At 36.1% G+C, this 22,498-nt stretch overlaps 1 protein-coding gene across 12 annotated transcripts in view; it reads left to right on the top strand.

Moving 5' to 3' along the window:
• The window catches only part of svilb (supervillin b), a 58,683-nt gene that overhangs the window by 2,787 nt on the left and 33,398 nt on the right, over window positions 1-22,498 (top strand). For 7 of the 12 annotated variants that reach the window (XM_058745789.1, XM_058745802.1, XM_058745794.1 and 4 more), the window contains exons 1-5: window positions 16,428-16,600; window positions 19,087-19,150; window positions 20,939-21,018; window positions 21,131-21,188; window positions 21,552-21,715. In XM_058745789.1, the coding sequence (XP_058601772.1) occupies window positions 16,543-16,600; window positions 19,087-19,150; window positions 20,939-21,018; window positions 21,131-21,188; window positions 21,552-21,715 (424 nt within the window). In that variant the 5' untranslated portion in view covers window positions 16,428-16,542. Of the gene's footprint in view, window positions 1-896; window positions 1,401-16,427; window positions 16,601-19,086; window positions 19,151-20,938; window positions 21,019-21,130; window positions 21,189-21,551; window positions 21,716-22,498 lie in introns of those variants that run through there. The other 5 variants (XM_058745837.1, XM_058745862.1, XM_058745846.1 and 2 more) reach the window with 5 other exon arrangements.

Genomic DNA, 22,498 nt, shown 5'->3' with positions numbered 1-22,498 from the left:
TCTGGGTTTGTGCTCTGCATTTAACCCATCCAAGTACACACACAAAGCAGTGAGTAGTGAACGCACACACACACACACACACACACACACGTGGGTTTGGTGCCTTGCTCAAGGGTCTCACCTCAATCTTCACTCCCCCCATCTACAATTCCTGCCGGACCTAAGAGTCAAACCCGCAACCTTTGGGTTACAAGTCCGACTCTCTATCCATTAGGCCATGACTGCTCCCAAATAGCCTAAACTTATGCACAACTCCATTTTAATAAATGCTGCACTGTTTTGCTCTTTGAAATGTATGATGCACATTGATTTTAACACTAAATAATTAATTAACTTAAAAACACCACTTTTAATTGAAATGAACTAACAATAAATCTTGCACAGTTCTATCTGAATAAATCCTACAATTTTTATTTTATTTTTTTTTTTAGATGTATGATGCACATTGATAAATGTTAAATAATCCATTGCTTAGTTTAAAATGCATTTAACCACTTTTAATTGAAATAAGCTTTCAAGAAATGTTGAAAAATAATCCATTAATACACTGCACTGTTTGCTCTTTGCAACTGATGATGCAAATTGATTTTAGTGCTAAATGCAATAACGTTGATAAAAAAAATAAAAAACGTAGGATCTGTGTTTTACGGGATACAGTATCAGTTTCAGAAGAATTGATATTTCAAGTTCGATCCATCCACATATGTTTCCTCTGATCCATGCGTGCATCTGTCTCTGGTACTACTCTGGTGAGGTTGTTGATCTAACAGCTGATTCAATCCCTGGGTCTCTCAACCCCCCCACAGTCTATTTATGGCGGACTCCCCTGCAGGACTCAGTTCTCAGGCCATACATGGAGTCCACTGGGTGAGGTTACCTCTTCTCGTGTGTGTGAGCATGTGCACTAGCACGACTCTCAGTAGTCTGTTCACTCTGGAGTTGTTAGCTTAACAGGAAATTCAGAAAATTGCCACCTGTGGATTTTCGGTGACCGGCAGAAGTTCTTCATAGAGATTCCTTGGAATATTTATTTTATTTTTTGATTTGAACACTATTGGAACTGTCAATTTCTTCACGTCCATTGTATTGCTTTTTGTTAATTGTCCGCCGTATCCAATTTTCCCCCTCTCTTTCCTCCCTTCCAAATATCCTTCCCCTCCTCTCCCTCTCTTTTCCCCTTTCCCTCCCCTTTTTCCTTCTTCCTGTCTATCAACATCACCGTTATTCCTTTACATCCATCCTTTGGTTGAGTATGATGGAAGTCTGCTACTTCTTCACCTCTCATCATTCACAAACTGACCCTCACTTATTACAAAATACTCTTTAGAAACGGTTGCATTTGGAATAGTTGCCTTTGGGCCCTACCAATGAACTTGGGAAGCTCTTCTAGGCACTAACCAGTAAGTACCATTTCCATCTTCCTCTTTTTTGTTTCTCCGTGTACGTCTGTGTGTGGCGGCAGCCGTAAGCCCTCGGGCTGAGCCGGCTTTATTAAACCCCATGATAGCGTAATCCCCCTGTGACTCCAACCCACCCTGATCCACTCCCGCTGGACAATGGACAGGTTGGGAAGCATGTGTCAGTGTTTGTGTCGTCTGTGTCCTCTTACAGCTCAACAGGTATATTCTGACAATCTTTAATGACTCTTTAATGTTCTGCAGAAGCTGTTGTAACTTCCTGCTTTTGGTGTTTATTGTAAGATCTAATGTAGTCTGAGATTGCTTTAGAGTTGGTGGCAGTAGAACTGGGATTTTTACTAAAGCATCCAAGAGCATAATGGCTGTTCATAACCAGAGTTTACAGAAGTAGAGAAGCATCATGGCACATCTTGTCTAGTAGGATGCCTTCATCTGGTTGGATTTGGAAGATGACATAGATGTATGATTATATGCTTGAGTGTGTGTGTGTGTGTATATATATATATATATATATATATATATTATATTATTTTTGTTATTTAGTTTTTGCAATTTCTACCCAGAAATGAGTTATTTAATTCATTTTGTTAACTTTGCTTTGATATGTTTGTGAAATTTATTCTAGATCTCTCAGCATGACATTATTTCATGTTTGTAAAGCAGTCGCTGTAGTTAAGTGGTAGCTATTTTTGAAGCCATATCTGGAGACTTGGAAGTGGCATTTTAGTAAGAACTCGCCTAACAACCACTTTGTAATTTGTAAAAGTCTAGTTAACAGTTTTGCTATTTGATTTGCATTGACATTCATTAGTGAAGCCAAAGGGTTGGGAAGTTGAATAGACCTTTTCCTTGATGCTGACATTTTGTCATGATACATTGAGATCCTTGCCCTGTTGTGTTGCTCATAAACATGAAGGTTAGGACTCACTGTTCCTTCAAGTGGTCTGAAACTCATCTAGAATCAGCTGCTAACAGCAGGGTTGTAACCGGAGTGTGTCTGAGGTCCGTGCCAACATATGCCGCTACGTCTAAGCCTGGCTTCCCATGTGTGTTTATGTTTGCGATGTCCAGAGGAGCATGCAACCGCATTGAGAAAATCACCTGCTTCTGTGGTTGCTCAGATTAACACTAACAAGCAGTATTTGCTTTTTAAAATTATTTTCATTATGTTGTCATTGAGGTGAGAGATTAATTACTGATTATTTTTGCTTATGCATGATACTGTGAGGCAGTGCACAGATTGCCTTTCTCAGATGTTTTGGACTGTAGGTTCTGCAATATTTTGGGCTCCGATACATGCATCATGATCTGTGATTCAGATGACATGCTAATATCCCAGAAGAATGAAGACTGGTCCAGCAGACCCTAAATATGAGACCGGCTAGATCTCCATAACCTCAGTGACTGAAACTGTACCCTGTCCTGAAGATGACCTCCTGCCTGCATGCACAGGTCTAGAGCCAGTGTTAGGACATGTGCCTGAATGAAATGTCAAAAACAAAAACAGTATATACAGACAGTACCGTTAAAAAGTTTGGGGTCAGTAAGATTTTTTTATTTTTTTTATTTTTTCTATTATACTTGTCTTGTCTTGTCTCTTATACTTACCAAGGCTGCCTTTATTTGATCAAGAATACAGAAATGTTGTGAAACATTTTTACAATTTAAAGAACCTGTTCTATTTGAATATTTCAAAATGTAATTTATTTCTGATGCAAATAAATATTCTGAATATTCAGCATCAATACTCCAGTCTTCAGTGTCACATGATTCTTCAGAAATAATTCTAATACGCTGATTTGCTGCTCAAGAAGCATTTATTAATATTACTGTATTAATATTAATATTCTTTGATGAATAGAAAGTTGAAAAGAGCAGCTTTTACTTGAAATAGAAATAGGATTATAACATTTAGAAAAGGCTGTCACTTTTGATACATGTAATGCATCCTTACTGAATAAAACTGAATGAAAGCTGAAAAAAGGGACAAGTGTGGTAAAACTGCTTTAATCAAAATCTACATACATTTTTGTCCCATGCTTTTTTGCGTTAAAGTAAATTTTCTACTGCTTTTCTAATGCTGTAACTTTTAGTGATCGTTTCATTTAGGCCTAATACACAGATGTGTGTTTATTTAGTGACACAAGGATCAATGGGCTTCAGTCATGAAACATGAGCAGAGCACATTTCTGTGTAAATTGCTTCATAAAACCATTCTTACCTTACATTATGCTTACATTTATTCATTTAGCAGATGCTTTTATCCAAAATGACTAAAACTGGCAATTTATAAGTGTGGTTTTATATATGATTTGCACACATTTGTTCCGCTCATGCTTTGTCAAGGGGAGCCATTACTGGTCAAGCTGTTTCTGAATATGGTTTGCAATTCTGGGAATGTAGCAAATTAGTTGAGTTCTAAAGTGCATGTGTGTTGATGAACAGACTAAATGTGGACCTGCTGGATAATTGTATGCAATCGGCGGTCTGCACAGTCACTGTGGTTATGAGGCTGGAGAGGGCACTGAGGAGCCCACATACAGTACATGGCTCCGTGTGTGTGTGTGTGTGCGCGCGTGTGTGTGCGCGCGCGTGTGTGTGTGTGCGCGTGTGCATGTGCGGCATGGAGCCAGACTGTGATATTGCAGCTGTTGAATTAGCCGCACCTGCCCTCTCTGTCAAAACAAACAGTCAGATATACTTTCAACACTTAACCCCTTTGTTTTCATTTTGTATTTCTATATACTGCAATAAATGTTTCTGGGTACTTGTTATCGCTGTTTTGTTTTTTTTGTTTTTTTGTTATATATTTGAGGATGGATAGAAGGTGTTTACATTATAGGTTACAGGATATACTTTTAGCCACTAGATTCATTAATTCATTCTTTAATTATGTACACAGATGTTTGGGCTTGGTAATATTTTTAAAAGTAGTCTCTTTTATGCTCAATTAGGCTGCATTTATTTGCTCAAACATACCGTATAAACAGTAATAATGTGAAATTATTACAATTTAAAATACCTGCTTTCTATTTGGATATATTTTAAAATGTAATTTATTTCTGTGATGCAAAGCTGAATTTTCAGCATCATTACTCCAGTTTTCAGTGTCACATGATCCTTCAGAAAACAGTCTGATATGCTGATTTGCTGCTCAAGATACGTTCATTATTATCAGTGTTGAAAACAGTTGTACTGTTTCATACTTTTGTGGAAATCATGATTATTGTTTTGAATTTTTTTATTTGAAATCTTTGTCACTTTTGGTCAATTTAATGCACCCTTGTTGAATGAACGTATTCATTTCTTTAAAACCCCAAAAATGTAGAATTTTCACAAATATATTTAAGACAATAGAGTGGACCATACTTCATGTCCAAAAATGAAAATGTGCTGAAAATTCCTCACCCTCAGTTTGTTTCTGCATCGGAACGGTCTCAGATTTGGAGAAATGTAGCATTATCACTCTCTCACCAATGGATTCTCTGCAGTGAATGGGTGCCGTCAGAATGAGAGTCTAAACAACTGACAAAAACAATACAATAATCCACACCATTCCACACCAGATTTTTATAAATTAAAAATCTGCATGTATGTAAGAAACTTTCTTTATCATAGTATTGCACTTCAAACCGTACGTACCTTCTATCCATAATATTGCTTTCTCCAGTGGAAAAGTCAGGAGAGAAATGTGCACAGATCAAGCATTGTTTACAAACACGCAGCTTTTCACTTCACACGACATTAACTGATGGACTGGAGTCTTGTTGATTTACTTGTGGATTTTTTATGTTTTTATCAGCTGTTTGGACTGTCTTTATGACGGTACTCATTCAGTGCAAAGCAGTGCAAAAATCATGAAAACAAATACAATGTTGTGGCAATAAAAATTCTATTTTAGATTGTCTTCTGCACTTTGTAACTATTTGTGTTTTGATTTGCCTAAAAGCCATGCCTTGCTCTGTGTGCATGTGCATTTCTTATCATATTAGCTCTGCAATGTGTCACCATTTGATTTAACTGTCTGAATATAATTCATCAATAAATCTCCCACTGGTATTGTCTGCAGCTCACAGCAGTCTATCTTTGTCCTTTTGAGGTTTTTTTTCTCTGCTGCGGTTTATGAGAAACTGACATCTCTCTAAATAGAAGCTGAATTTGTGTAGTGGATGGAGTTAGAGATGTTGTAGAGCTGTAGGGTAGTAAAGCTTTATCGACGACAGTTAGTGGAGAAAGATGCTTGGGCAAACTGGCCCATGCAAATCAGCCAAAATATTTCCCCCTTGCTACAAAATTAAAACTTTGGCCAGCTCCATCACAGACTTCAGATGACACTTTCCTGTTATGCTTGAGCTGTGTTTGATAAGTGTATGTCAGTGCGTTTCTGTAGTGATTTTTGACACATTCAAGAATGTGTAACGCAGAAGAGGAGTGAAGAGCACAGGCTTTACGTGTAACAGCTCAAGTAAATTGATGTGTGGATTTTTATCATTATTTCCTGTTTAGAGCATGTTGACGTGAGATCAGCTATTTCCCGTTACTGAGCCAAGAACAACTCCTTAATAAATTTCTTAGAGACATGAGGCCTGTGACTGATTCCGACTCTTCACAACCTTATAAGAGCAGAGAATGTGAGTCCTCACCGTTTGTAGACATCAGAGAGCATGATGTGTTTGGACCGGAATACTAGTGTTCTGCATACTGCACAGTGTCCACTTATACTGCTTAGTCTAGTGTTTTTCCTTGAATAGTTATACATGCAAACACGTCTTTTTTTTTTTTTTTTTATATATATATATATATATATATTTATATTTTATTATTTGTGTATCTTTTTGATTTTTTTATTCTGAGATTAATTTATTTATTACCCCTTTATTCAGTTGATATTGATTAATTCAGTGAATGGCATCCAGCTATAATGTTACATTAGATTATTTTTGTGTTTTTTAATTTGAGATTAATATTTGATTTTAATTTTTTGAAATGTATTTATTTCTTATTTCCTAAATTTTTAATGTATTTTATAATTATTGCAGTGAATGTTGTCCAGTTATATTGGTTTAAATAAGACTATTTGTTTTGAGATTAATGTTGAATATATATCTTACCCTGGGGGGTGGATGAATTTCTTATCCTTTACTACAATTAATGTATTGTATGATTAGTTCAGTAAAGGGCATCCAGTTATGATCTTTTCAAGTTGGAGATTAATATGAGTTTTTTGCGCTAAATGTGTTGTATAATTAATTCAGTGAATGGTTTCCATTTGTCTTTGAAATATGATTATTTGGCTCCTTTTAATCAAATTTTTTTTTTTTTTTTAAATAACAAAAAACTATTTTGGCAGTCCAGCAAAATAAGGCAAGATGATGTCGCTGCTAATTCATTTGCTATAAAGTTTGAATCAAGTACGGTGGGATAATGTATTGCATCATGCATTGTTGACTGATTATATATTTCACATTTTGCTATAGTAGGCTCTCCAGAAATCCTGTGCATACAGGTTCTGTATACATTATACATACTGCAAAAACTACAAGTGGTCTTATTTCAAATGTACACCATGGATCAGAAGAGTGCAAAGACTGTTGGAAAGAAGAGGATGAGAACAGAGAATAAATGAAGGGTATAGGAAGAGACAAGTGCTTTTTAAGGAGAGATATGTTTGAATGGAAGACAGAATGACGAGACCTATTGAGACTGTCCCAACAGAGAATCATTTTCAATCCAGGACTGTATGTCTGTCTGGGAGTTCAGCCTGTAGTGTTTGAGACGGTTCGAGATCCACACCTGACTCCTGTCTGTAAGGTATGTTCGACTGCATTTTCTCACGACACAAGCAGTCTGTAGTTCAGCAGTAATTTAAACAAACCTCATGCTGCCAGTGAGCTCTTCTTGTCCTAATAAAGGCAGAAGATGAAGACCAGAACGACTAGAGAATGTAGTGTGGCTGAACTCCTCCTCCAGACTGTGTTGCGACTGCAGATTAAATGTACGAAATGGAGTTTTTACAAGATTCCAGAAGTGATTAGACCATTTTTTTTTTCTACTATCACTAACATCTCATATTTCCATAAAGGAATAAGTTTTATTGCTTTTGATAACATAAGTCTGCATTGGTGACTGTTGGACTCTTCTAATGAAATCAAACCTAAATTTTAACTGATAAAGAATATGTGTATATGTATCGTTTATATAATGTAACTAGGCCTATGTTACAGGTGCATCTCAATAAATTAGAATGTCGTGGAAAAGTTCATTTATTTCAGTAATTCAACTCAAATTGTGAAACTCGTGTATTAAATAAATTCAATGCACACAGACTGAAGTAGTTTAAGTCTTTTGGTTCTTTTAATTGTGATGATTTAGGCTTACATTTAACAAAAACCACCAATTCACTATCTCAACAAATTAGAATACTTTATAAGACCAATAAAAAAAAACAGTTTTAGTGAATTGTTGACCTTCTGGAAAGTATGTTAATTTACTGTATATGTACTCAATACATGGTAGGGGTTCCTTTTGCTTTAATTACTGCCTCAATTCGGCGTGGCATAGAGGTGATCAGTTTGTGGCACTGCTGAGGTGGTATGGAAGCCCAGTTTGCTTTGATAGCAGCCTTCAGGTCATCTGCATTGTTGGGTCTGGCGTCACTCATCTTCCTCTTGACAATACCCCATAGATTCTATATGGGGTTCAGGTCAGGCGAGTTTGCTGGCCAATCAAGCACAGTAACACTATGGTCATTGAACCAGCTTTTGGTACCTTTGGCAGTGTGGGCAGGTGCCAAGTCCTGCTGGAAAATGAAATCAGCATCTCCATAAAGCTTGTCAGCAGAAGGAAGCATGAAGTGCTCTAAAATTTCCTGGTAGATGGCTGCGTTGACTGTGGACTTCAGAAAACACAGTGGACCAACACCAGCAGATGACATGGCAGCCCAAATCATCACTGACTGTGGAAACTTCACACTGGACTTCAAGCAACATGGATTCTGTGCCTCTCCACTCTTCCTCCAGACTCTGGGACCTTGATTTCCAAATGAAATGCAAAATTTACTGTCATCTGAAAAGAGGACTTTGGACCACTGAGCAACAGTCCAGGGTTGTGTTTCCCAAAAGCATCGTAAGCTTAAGTACATCGTACACCCATTGAAACCAATGGAGCTACGATCAACTTAGGCTTACGATGCTTTTGGGAAACGTAGCCCAGTTCTTTTTCTCCTTAGCCCAGGTAAGACGCTTCTGACCATGTTTCTGGTTCAGAAGTGGCTTGGTAGCCCTTTTCCTGAAGACGTCTGAGCGTGGTGACTCTTGATGCACTGACTCCAGCTTCAGTCCACTCCTTGTGAAGCTCTCACAAGCGTTTGACTCAGCTTTGCTTGACAGTATTCTCAAGCTTGCAATCATCCCTGTTGCTTGTGCACATTTTCCTACCCAAATTCTTCCTTCCAGTCAACTTTGCATTTAATATGCTTTGATACAGCACTCTGTAAACAGCCACACCTTTCAGTAATGACCCTCTGTGACTTACCATCTTTGTTGGGTCAATGTTCGTCTTCTGGATCATTGCCAAGTCGGCAGTCTTCTCCATTTATTGTGGTTTCAAAGAACAAGAGATACCCGGAACTTATACTGTAGGGATGGTCATTAATTGAAACTCAAATGTAAATATTCTAATATTTTGAGATACTGATTTTCGACTTTCAGGAGCTGGAAGCTCTAATCATCCAAATTAAAATACACAAGCTTTTGAAATGTTTTACTTTACATGCAATGAGTCTAAAATATATGAAAGTTTCACTTTTTGAAATAACTTGCAAGAAAAAATGAACTTTCACGACATTCAAATTTATTGAGATTCACCTGTATCACTTGGCTTTTTAGATGAAGTTGAGTTGAATTGAATTAAACATGACATTTGGAAGTAGATTGAAATAATATTTACTTGTAAAATGTAACCCAGCACTCTTTTTTTGGTTTATTTACAACTTCGAGAAGTATCTGCACGATTACAGTATACTTGTGTATGGGGATATATTCTATATATCAAATCTCAACTGCTCGATTGCTTGTATTGCCACATAACATGAACTATTATCACTCAGTTTTAAGTCGTTAAGATAATAAAATATTATAATATTTTCTGTAAAGCCACTTTGAAACGTTGTGTATTTTGGAAAGTGCTGTACAAATAAATTTGAATTGTTAATATGACCAGTTCTTTAAAAATACAATGTCCTTCTGTTTCTCTTTTCTGTAGCTTAGGAGATAACTTTGTATAAGTTATTTCTCGTAAAATTCTATCAGATAAATAACAATTGAGATGATAGTTGACACACAGAGCAGAGAGCTAAAGAGGATAACATTGTGCATATAATTTGGTTTTGAATTACATCCTTTGACTAATAATACCAGGCTTTGACAGACCTGGGAACAGTTTGGGAAATTGAGATCTTTTCTGAAACATGAGGGAGACAATTGTGAGATGGCGTCTTTTTCTTAACAAAATTGACATTGATTCTCCATTTAGTCTCATTGATGTTGTTTGAGGTGTTTGTACACTGAAAAACATTTGGAGAAGGATTTACTTGAAAAAAGCTTGGAAACAATTTTCACTCAGAAAAGGTTAGTAAATTTACAAAAATTTGCCAACTAAAAGCCTAAAAATAATTATTAGTAGCTTTAAATATAAATTAAGTTGTTTACTTGGGAATTCCCATTTAAATTTTACTTAAGTAATGCTTACCAGGGAAATGAACTCTGATTCACTGAAAAAACTAAGTATACTCAAGTACATTTCACTCAGTCACAGTTTATAAAATTTACTCTAACAATGTAGCACTGGAAAAATGCATGCTATTAAAGCATGTGGTTCACTTATAAACATGTAAGCAAGTAAACAGCTTGTTATCCTTTTAAGATAATATGTCCATTCAATATAATTAGAGCCTTATTGAACAGAGACCTCAATACTTGGTACACCATACACAATGACGGTAACAATCCGTGAATGGTGTTTGAGTATGAATGGGTCATTTTGAGTAGAAAATGAACTCCAGATGTCACAAAACAGTTACTTAACCTAACAAACTCAACCATAAAACAGTGTAAATACAACTCGAAAACAGTGAAAAATTTAACCTTTTTAATTATTCATGCCCCAGTGCATTATGGGAAAAACGGGATCATAACTGATATTTTATTTGATAATCCTTGTAAACGTAACAAACAATTCCAAGTAGGGGTGGGCGATATGGCAAAAATATAATATCACAATATTTTTAAGAAAAATCACGATTCTTTGTCATGTTGGTTTTACTATTTTGCAAGTTGTCTGAGCATTACAGCCAAACTAATTTCCCTATTATAAAGACAAAACCTTTCAAGATAACAAAAATATTAAAAAAGAATGGTGGATATTTAGGCCAAAGTGGGCGAAGATAAAAATCTGTCATTATTTTATCTTTGTTATTAAAAAATGAGAACAAGTGAGTGATTTTTCTCTTTGTGTTTTGGTGTTTTATTAACTTTGAAGGAATAATTAACCCCAAAATAAAGTGTTTTATATTTATACCATCATTTACTCACTCAAAAGTTTCTTTAAACTAGAGGTCGACCGATTCATCGGTTTTGCCGATTAATCGGCACCGATAGTTGATTGCCGCAACTATCGGTTATCGGCAAAAATCCATGCCGATAGTTTTCCGGTTTGCAACCGTTGCTGGAGTGGCTGAGAAGGGTCCGCTGGCATTATACAGTACGAGAGCGGCCTCTAGAGGCAGAAATCACTGACAGCATGTGTTGTTTATGACACGTGACACTGCGCGCTGCACAGTGCGGGAAACTTCAGACTCGCAGTTAAATACAGCCGACAGAAAAGCCTGCCGCGGAACAGAGCGCCATTCACATAGTTTTCTATTAAATTACATTATATTTTTCCCAAATCGTTGTGAATGTACATAATGACTTCACCCTAGGCTATAAATTATGTATTGTGCATTTTTCAGCAAAACGTTTGTCTTTCTGTGGCTCTAATATGCTTCATATAGAGAGCTGTAATACAGATTGCGCGTTCTCTTTCCGCTTGCTCTGTTTTTTGTTTTTTTAAAACACCGAACTTCAAACTGATTTATGCCACATTGTTCATTCTTGAAGCAAACTTATGTCCATTTGGTGATTTTAAATAAATTGTTTTAGACCGCCACTTGAATTGCGTCCGGTGTGTGTGTGATACCTCTGAGTTCTCCTAGACGCAGCGATGTGCTTTTGCCTGGTGCATGACTAACTTTTTTAACTTTTTTTTTGATTAGATAATTATCAAGTGTTAAAAAATAGAAGAAAATAAAGTGTGCGAGTACACATACAATATCCATATGTATGTAATTTTAATGCTATGGTCTTTTGTAGATATTTAAAAATGGCCATCTTTAAGCATGACTGTTGAAATTAAATGGTAACACCAAGAGTCCATTCATAGCATTAATAAAAACCGTAGAAGTATTGTTCCTTGTTAGACTGTTTGAATTTCAACATTCACTATTAGCTACTAATAGGCTGCATTTTTTAATTTTAAAGTTTCATCTTTTAACATTAGCAAACTATGAAATAACTTTAATAATCAATATAGTAAATAATATTAATATTTTTATTAATTTACAAAGTATGGTTCAGTACTGTTGCTGCTTTAAAAAAAAAAAAAATAGTAAAGCACTAGCTCTCTTTCAGTATCCACTTTGAAAACTATCAGTTGATTAATCAGTATCGGCCAGTGTGTTCCAACCTAGCTATCGGTATCGGTAAAATCCACTATCGGTCGACCTATTTAAACCTGAATGAGTTTCTTCTGCTAAACATAAATTCTATTTTGAGGAACGTGGAAAACCAAACAGTTGCTGGTCCCCAGTGACTTTTTCCATACTATTTATTTATTTTATTTTATTTTTATTTTTTTCATTCTATCAAAAGTCAATGTGGACCAGATACTATCTGGTTACCCACATTCTTCAAAATATCTTTTGTGTTCAGCACAAGAAAGAAATTAATACAGGTTTGGGACAACATGCGAGTTAGTAAATAATGACAGAAATTTAATTTTAAGGTGAACTATCCCTTTAATGACAGTCAGCAGCATGTTCAGTACTGCCCCTTTAAGACATGCACGCATCTAATATACAGAGGCACGCATCCGTTTCTCTCAGCTGTTTACTTACTCATTTTAGACATAAGCAACGGAATCTATACATAAACCTTGTGTGTTTTGACAGTATTAGTGCACAAGATAACTTTTAGTTCAGCAATCAGGCGCTTTTTGACAGGCTTTAGCACGCGCGCTTCGGGTGTACGGGCTCAGAAAAAGCACACGTCAGACCGACGCGTGAATAAAACATTTAACCGGCAATGTACAGTATATTGAGACGGAGGAATAAGAACTACAGCTGATAGACTGTGTGCTGTAGCACGATACTATGATATTTCTTCAAAAGCAGATCGTGGAGACATTTTTATCGTCCACGATCAAAAATCGTCATATCGCACACCCCTAATTCCAAGTAAAATATACTTTTAATTTCTACAAGCTTAAATTGAGTACTAATATAGAATTTACTGTAATGTTTTAATTCTTGCCTGAACTAAATAATTTAATGTAGAAATTACATTTGTTTTTATGTAGTATTTACTTATTTTTATCAGTGTAGAGTCCCCCATTTTCAAATGGTTTGTGTTTGTTTGTTCAAAAGTAATGATTATGTCCCAAAAATTGGGAAGATATACTGTATGGGCAAATATTATTACATATTGCTCTGAGACAAGCGCAAACTTTTGTATTGCATGTGCAAAATGGTATTTTAAGGTATTGCTTTTAGGACTGTATTTAAGCAGCAGTGCCTGTCGTGCACTGTGACATTGTTGGTGTCTTTATACATCAATTCACACTTGTTTCTCTTGCATACCTGCACAGCCTAGAGCTTTACAGTGATCTGAAGGGCTCATGCTGATAAATGTCAAGGTAATAGCAGTGTGCAACTGTGTTTGAGCATGGAGTGTTTAGTCATCTCTAGCTTAGGTCAGTGCATTTGGACTGAACTCTGTTGTTTTTGTGTGATGCCTATTCTAATGGGGAACTTCCCACAATGCTGTGATGTGGTTAACCGCTCAACTTTGTATCTCATGTAAACAAGATTGTTGCTTGGCAATGGCACTAGGAGTTCCTTGAGTGATGAATGTATGAAATCAATCACAGATTTAAACGTGCCTTCATTGTGATATCATAGACAGTCATGCTGTTTTTCAGTTTTCCTCCCAATTTTTGCTATTTACATTTCACGTCAGTGAAGTATATAAAAATTAGAAGGATTGTAAATGACAATCATATTTAAAATGACGGTTCAACATAAACCTTTATGGTTACTGATTGCAATATTGAGGAAAAACAGTAATATTGTGTTTTTTATTTTTATTTTTTTTTATCATTCAATAACTCTTTTCTGTTTAATGTGATTTTAAAGCTGAATTTTCAGTATCATTACTTCGGCCAGTGTCACATGATCCTTCAGAAATCATTGTTGATCTGCTGCTCAACATTTCTTATTATTATCAACGTTGAAAACAGTTGTGCTGTTTAATATTTTTGTGGAAATTTGTTTCTTTTGAATAGAAAATTTTTTTATTTAACAGAACACTGTTTATTTGAAATATTCAAATGTCAAAATGTGTCCTGACCTCAAACTTTTAAATGGTAGTTGTATACAAATATGTAAGTATGAGAGTGTATGGAGACATTGTTAAAAATCAGTTACTATTGTGCTCTATACATTAACACCATCAGATATATATTCTAACTTTCTTGTTTCATCACCTTATATTGTAAGTTACTGTATGTCTAGTTTGTTTTTGACCATTTGTACCGCATTGCTCTCCTGTTATTTTATATTCTTAAAATCTCGGTTAAACAGGGTCATTTTGTGTTTGTTTTTGTGACCTAACACACACAGCCCTGTGTAACCAGCTTCTAACCTCTAAATTACCAGAATAGACTAGGGTCATAACTACTTGGCTTACTGGAAGCATCGAGTCTAGTTATTTGTGCTTGTGTTTTTACATCTCAAATGCACTCTCTAATTCTGCAGTCAGGGCAGGTAAATAATAGATATCTCCTTCATAACATCACCTACTTCATCATAACTACTTCAAATTCTTTTTTGCATTGTTTGTATACTAGAATAAGCTAAGGGAGAAGAAAAAACTAGAGGTATGATTTCCAGGAGTGAAAGGAATATGATAGATGAGTGAGGGAGTGTGGTAAAGCGGAGAGCACATGCACAGCGGAGCCGGATAAACATAAGTTCGCCACACCCCCTTGAGGCCTCTCAGCCAATCACATCACACATTGCCTTATTAAGGGCAGCAGTGCTTGAGTGGTCCAGTAAGACAGAGGACAGAGAGATGGACATGTTTGCACGTGCATGTGCCGGTATTATAACACTCTGACTAGCATGTTTTGGCTTTTCTTAAAAAACAGCAGTTTCTTTTTTTTCTTTTTTCTTTTTTTTTAAAGCCATTGCTAGAGCTATGATATTTGAGATTTGGACTAATCATGAAACTGTCTTTTTATTTATTAAAAGGTATTAAGCTATACCTTTTCAATACAGACAAGATGAAAATGTATCATTTAGAGCAGGTCTGTTGTTAACATGTTGTTTAGTGAGCCCCACAGAACCTTTGGCTCTCAGTGCTCCCTCTGGTGCACACTATGCCACTGTCAACTTGTTACAATACTTTCACACCTAGTTATGGTGTTTTACCATGTTCTATTGGCATGCCTGTGTGTTTCAATAAATGGACTTGTTGCATTCTGTGAGCTTGGTCTTTCATTCTCTCTGTCTGAGGGGATGTTCATGCAAACAGTGATTTGCAGCAACATACTAGTGGCAGGCAGTCTTTCATTTTTCAGTAAGAATTGGCAATTTGAGTCACTGTGATTGATAAAGGTTAATGTTAAGCATGAGAGTGCTGAAAGTTTTTCACATGATCCAGATGCAGCTGGATACAGCTGTTGACCGGGAATCAGTGTTATTTTAGTGTTATTGTATTTATATAGTAGTTTAAATTGGCTTTTTATATATATATAAATTTTTTTTTTTTTTTTTTTTCCTTAATTTAAAAACATGTTTTTAGTAATTGATTTGTTTTTGTCATTTTTGGTTTTCTTTTTTTTACTGAATATTTTTGTGTAGGGGTTTTCTTTTTCTTTTCTTTTTTTCTTTTTTTTATTTATTTAAAAAAAAAACCCATTTTAACAGCGACTTAAACTAGGCAACAATTTTCAAAACACATTTCAAAATAGTTTGGCCTTTACAGTTACTAGTCAATTTGATTGATTACTACTTGTTAATGTTAATACCACAAAAAAGCAAGTATCATAATACATGTAAAATGCCATATGTAGTTACAGCATACCAGCATGGGGAACTGTTCAATGCTAACCAGCTAAACCTTAACCTCTCTGGCAACGCAGCAGAAGTGGACCCAGAACCCTGTGCTCATAGGCCCTAGCGGTTAGCATAAACACTCAAAATTACATGGAAGAAAGCTTTTGTTGTTTAGCTGTCCTTTAGTGTGCGTTAAGAATACACAATTTTCTTAATAACACCGCTTTAACAAAGATTCACATTTATTTGGATTTTTTAAAGTAAAAGATGTTATAGGCAAGTCAGACCTAATTAAAGACTTTCATCTTTGCATCACTGAGTATTTGTGACTCCAGGATTGCTGACGCGTGTGTGTGTGTGTAAATGTAGGTGCGCTTGTGTCGTAAGTCCAGGAATCCACCGTGCTCCCACAATCCACTTTTATCATCCAGGCTAATTTCTGCCTGTAATCAGATTACTGCCTGTGAGCTGCCTTAGCACCCCTCTCTCTCTCTCTCTCTCTCTCTCTACCAACCACCCTCCCGTGTGTTTGCTTTAGCCCTCCAGTTTTGCCTCTGTGCATTTTTATCACGTTGAGTCCGTCCGTGGCGATCCCTCTCTCTCTCTTGCTCTTTCTTCGTCTGTCTGAGCCTGTGATTAGGTCTGTCCTTTTCCTCTCTTTCTTCTGTTTTCTACTTTCCTTTTCATTCCAACATGTTCCATAACCCGTGGATTACTAACTATCTCAACCACGTCACTCAGTGTAGTCAAGGTAAGTCTTGAACTCTCTGTGCATGGTTACTGTTACCAGACAGTGAGGTTGATTTATGGGGATTTGAGTAAAAATGGTTACCGGGTCATTGATTGAATAGTTATTGTAACATAAAGGAGCATGAAGTTGTTTAAACCAGTTTAATATTGTGTGAAAAAAATATTTTTAAATAGTTGTACAAACCAGAAGTATATTGCTCTTGTCCTGTTGAGCATGAAGATTGATTAATTGACCAGAAGGAGTCTGAATTCCTCTGGTGTTCTAAAGGTTGCTGTGAACTTAAGAAGTGAGTCCTGCCAGACTGATTTGACCATTTTGAGATTGTCTGTATCAGCTGATGACTGTTGCCAAATGAATCGAAATGGTGATTTCTGCCTGGAGTCAGTTCAGATAATCTGCAGACAATGTCAATGTCACCTTGTCAATTGAGATTTATGGATACAAAGAATGCTTTCTTTTTTTTTTTTGAAAATTGAGGAAATAATGTGTAAAGTGTTCAGTTAAATTCAGAAACATTGTGTAATATTTATTTGCTATCGTTATTTGGTATATACAAATATATTTGCCTGTTATCACAAAAATGGCATCGACATCAACCATTGAGGGGACAAAAAAATATTTTTAAATCAACATTTAACACTTGGCCATGCATTGACGCTGACTTTAATGATTGTTCATCAAAAGGTTAATAAGGGACAAACACAATTAAACAGAATATAAATGATTACACGCATAACTGCGCATGTATTCATATGCATGCAGGGTTGCATTAATTCATTCGGTTGAAAATAAATGCTGTTCTTTCTATTCTGTCATTGATTCCTGCACAAAATATATCACCAACTGTTTATAACTTTTGAAGAGTTTAAATGTTCCTTATAAATGTTTCTTGAGCAGCAAATTATCATATGATGATTTCTGAAGGATCATGTGATACCGAAGACGAGTAATTGCCATCACAGGAATAAATTACAATATAAATTTTTTTTTTTTTTTTTTAATAAATGCAGTCTCGGTGAGCATAAGAGCTTGACATCTTGCTCCTCAGATAGTAGCAGGATCAACAGCAGCCCCTGAAAAACTTATCAGTCAGCCACTAAACTTAAATCAGATCTCATAAAAGTAGAACAGTAATAGACTTTAGTGTCTCAGTCGGTCTAAGACGTTTTGTTTAATTTTGTGACCTCTAGCTAAGCCTTATCTCTCCATTCCAGCTGCCAAAGTTTCACAGTCGCAACTGATTTGAGGTTGAATCTCTAGTGCCTGCAGCTGTCACACTGATTGTACTGCGTTTATCATTAAATGACCCCAGACTCTGTGTGTCAACACTGTTAACATGTGCTAATGGCAGGACGTGATAATTGCTGTTTTGCTGTCTACACATCAGATCATAAAATCCTTCACACAAACCTTGTGTAAAAGTGGTTTACTGGACATCTGTCTTTCTGTGCTGTGAACTACATGCGTTTTAAGGAGCGTGGACCTTTGAGCAGGGTCTATTTTTTATTTTTTTTTACCCTGATCTCCCCAAATAGTTTTTTTAGACAATGCCTTGTTCTTCTTGGCTCCTCGCCGCTAATTTATGTCTGTTAGCTTCCTGACGTGATTCTCTGGCAACCCTGGGACGGAAACTCATCCACCAGACTTGATTTAAGTTAATTAGGATGTCTTCACACCCACGTTGACTTTTTATTCTTCTTAGCTTGTTCTTAAAGTGGTCCCTTCCCAGCCCAGGTGCTCCTTTAGAGGGGGTAAATTTATCAGGCAACCCACACTGGAGGATGTTAAACACAGTAACTCAAGCTGTTGTCTGTACAATATGATGGGTTTAAATGGCCAAAACATGAAGTCAAGATGGAATGTTTTTAAATATTTTGTCATTGTTGGCAACAGGTTGCATATTTCTGGAGAAGTATTCCATTTAAATTTTTGCCTAAGATAAATTTGTATTTTTCTTGAACTTGGGTTGCTTGACTTCACTGTAAGCAACATTAAATTACTTTTAAGTGCACAGAATTATTCAAGTTGAGCTGTCAAATTCAGTTTGTGCTGTTAAGGCCCATTCACACCAAGAACGAAATCGCACAGATGGACAGTAATGTAATGTTTATTACAAGTGCGTGTTAAAATTTTATTGTCTGCTGCTTTAAGTGCTCAAGCTCTTTAAACTTGGGTGGATTCTGATTGGGAATTTTCATTATGAAAGTGGTTGCATAATTTTCATTATAGTGTCGTTATCAGTGTTGTGTGAACTGTCCTTATAATCAACCAATTAGAACAATCATTAAAACTTTATACAGTAAGTATTGAATGAATGAGGCATTTTTGTAGTAATATGAGGTAAATGAGGTATTGTTGTAGTAATAGCCTACTTCTTGTTGTGAACATGCCTTTATGGTCCATTTTATTTTTTTATGTCTTTTGGATAGATTTGGTGAATTGTCTTGTGAAAGACACCTAAGATTTTGTCTTGTTTGTTTTCACAGGCTTTGTCGGTGAAGCTTCTGCTAAGCTCTACAGCTCTGCACTGCTAAAGAAAAGAGCAGTAAGGTCAGAATCCATCCATCTTGCAATTTTAAAGGATATTTAAAATAAATAAATAAATATATATAATATAATATAATATAATATAATATATATTTTGACCCAACTTTTTTATTTGTTTTAAAGCTATAATAATGAATTAATCCCTTTATGTTCTTTAATACTTAGTACTAAATGCGGTTGATAAGATGCTATTGAAAATCCTTTTAGAGATTTTCAGCAGAAATCTATGCGGTTAGATACTGTGCTGTATGGACTTCAGGACACTGACACATCAGGATGCGTCATGCACGTTTTGGGATAAATTAAAGGGGTAGACATTTTGTTTACTTTGGTCAGTAATTGTGATCTAAGAATCAATATATTGCACAGAGTCCTGACCAATGATAAAAACATTGCTCTAAGAGAAGGGGAGGTGTAGTTGGCTGTTATCATCACAGACCCAGGGTGTGTATGTGTGGGTGTATTTGTGTTATCTTTTGTTGTTTCCATTGGTTAAGCTGTTAAAAGAGAAGAATGCCCTTTTGACACTTAATGTGTCCAAAATAAATCAAAATATCAGTCCTCCTGGAGTCCACAATATAGAACAAAAACATGTTTTAGTCATGTAAATCCATTCAGCCAGTGTTTAAAAAAAAATTTGAAGTCAGAAATCTATCAAAAATATGATTATATTCAATTTTATTTCAAATTAAAGCACTGTCGAAATGTAGTATTCTGATTGCTTGGTACATTACAAGGGTTTTATCGAATGGTGAGGAAGTAGTGTTTGTTGACCAAATTATAGTAACATCTATCCCTTCACCACAAGTGTCCATTGCATGGACACATTTAAACTATATAGAAGTCATTTAGCAGACGCTTTTATCCAAAGTGACTTACAAATGATGACAATAGAAGCAATCAAAACCAACAAATGAGCAGTAACATGCAAGTTCTGTGAAAAGTCTTGGTTAATGCAGTACTAATGCATTAACCAACGCAGTACACGTCTAATGCAGTACACGTAGCAAAGTTTTTTTTGTTTTGTTTTTTTTTAATAATAAATAAAAAGAATACAAGTAGACGGAATAGAAAAAGAATAGTGAACGCTAGTGATAGTGATTTCCATATCGGGTATGTCTGAAAAGTTTCTGTGAATGCAGTCTAAACCCGTTTAAGCTCTCATTAGAGTTCTGCTGCCCTGCTTATGAGATCGTTGTGCATAGCAGCATGTGTAGTGAAGGGTGTGCTGTAAACAGGAGTAATTGGAGTGTGCTGTTTGGGCTGGCAGAACTGGTACCATGGTGAAGGGGAACTCTAGATGTATAAATACCTTAGCAGCTAATCTATTCCTGTGGTGAGATTCAAGTAAACGTTCAAGATCCTCGATGCTAATTCAGCTTAAAATGTTACATGGGAACATTGGTGAGGTTGCTCTTGACCTGCCAGTGTAGAATTTTGGAGGCACTTGGTGCCAAATCCGATTTTTCTAAGTTGTGCAGAGATTAGGTGTTGGAAAAGTCAAGATAAATCATGAATCAGTTTGGAGTTGTGGCCAAGCAGCTAGCGTGTATACTTTGATATGCCAAGTAGGACATGTTCCTGGGTCAACATCCTCGTTGATCCTTCAACAACATTGCTATTAATCAATCAGGTTTTAGGATTAGGGTTACATTTACTGAAGTTCCAGTCTCCTTTCAATAAGTGCCAGGAAGACCAAAATGAAATGAAACGTATTATGTCTACTGGCATTAACAAATTTAATAAAGCTCTATTGTTTTGAATCATGAACTCTCTATCTCTTCCTTACAGCTTTGGTGTGGATGACAGGACATCACTGGTTAAGAGTACAACAGAAATTGATGCCAACATCCTTGCTGTACTGCCCAAAGGTGAGAAATGCTAAGATAACATTGTGCTTAAAAAGTTGAAGGACAATGATAATGATTGTTTTGTTTTTTTCCCCCTTGAGGTTGGATATTTACCAAAACACTTGTCTTTTAGTTTCAGAGCTAAGGAAGCAATTTGAAACCTCTGTCAGAAGTGATCCAGAAATGAACAGGTACATTTGGTCTCACAAAAGTCTTCTGTGCATATTAAAATTAACATGGCATCCCTAAAGATCAAACTGTTGAACATTGCACTAGCAATGCAAAGGTCATGGGTTAGATTCACATGGAATGCATAAAAATGCGTTAAAATGTATACTCTGAATGCAATGTAAAAATGCATAAAAGTGGATGTAAATTGAGTGAAAACGTATAGTCAGTGTTGAGAAATGTTACATTTGAAAATGAAATGCTACATTTATAAGTAACTTATGTTACATTATTACTTTACAAAAAGCACTGTCACGGTTAGGCTCTCTGTCTTCCACAATGTTGAATTACCCCAACACTGCATATAATGGCTTCCTGTCATGCAGGAAAGAGAGAATTGCACGAAGGTTGGAGGGGATTGAGGCTGATGTTCCACCTGCTCTTACTACAAGCATGCAACACACAGCCGGCCTAGTGACCAACCGACTACTGGAGGAGGACACACCACGTTATACACGTGCTTCAGATCCCAGTGATCCAGGCATTGTGGGTAGGTCACCACAGTTTATTTCTGTAAGCAGACAATATAGTGTACAGTGCACAGTTAAGCCAAGAGTTACTATTACGATTGCTATTTTTTAATACTATTATTTCAACAAACTTCCTTAAAGTGGTTATGAACTGAGAAATCAAAATTCCCTTGATCTTTTGACACATAAGAGGTCATTGTACTATAAAAACATCCTGTAAGTTTCAGAACTCAAAACTTTCTTGTTAGTCTAAAAACAGCTTATATTGAAGACAGTCCGCCAAAACAACAGATTGTGGAATGTGCCAGTGTTGCTAAACACCTCCTCCGCGGAAGATCAACGCCTGCTTCTACATCACTGCCTGTTTAGCCCCGCCCACCCATTTACGCATGTAGTTGGTAAATAACGCAGGTCTGTGCAGAAATGACTCTGAAGACAACAAAACGCTGTGCAGTGCCAAGTTGTGGAAAAACAGTCTTTCCATTGCCTTCCTTCCAGTCTCAACATTAGGAAAGAGTGGATAAACTGTTTATTATGAATTTCCAGATAGCATCAGTAAGAACTGTGTCCTTTTGTTCACTTCATTTAACCATGGATTTGTTTACAAACAAGGTCCAATTCGATGCAGGATTTTTAGAAAGATTGAAACTAAAAGATGATGCAGTGCCGAATATATTGGATCCGTCAGTAATGTCACACCACACAAGTGTGTGCGAGTAACTCTTTTTATTACGTAGTTACTATTCTTTGTCTGTTATTACAGAGATATGTACTGAGAATGTATGCGTTTTTAACCTAAATCA

This window comes from Onychostoma macrolepis, chromosome 02, assembly GCF_012432095.1.
Source record: "Onychostoma macrolepis isolate SWU-2019 chromosome 02, ASM1243209v1, whole genome shotgun sequence".
NCBI classification, from domain to species: Eukaryota; Metazoa; Chordata; class Actinopteri; order Cypriniformes; family Cyprinidae; genus Onychostoma; species Onychostoma macrolepis.
Note: the sequence above shows the minus strand (reverse complement) of the source record. Positions and strands in the feature narration are given on the sequence as shown.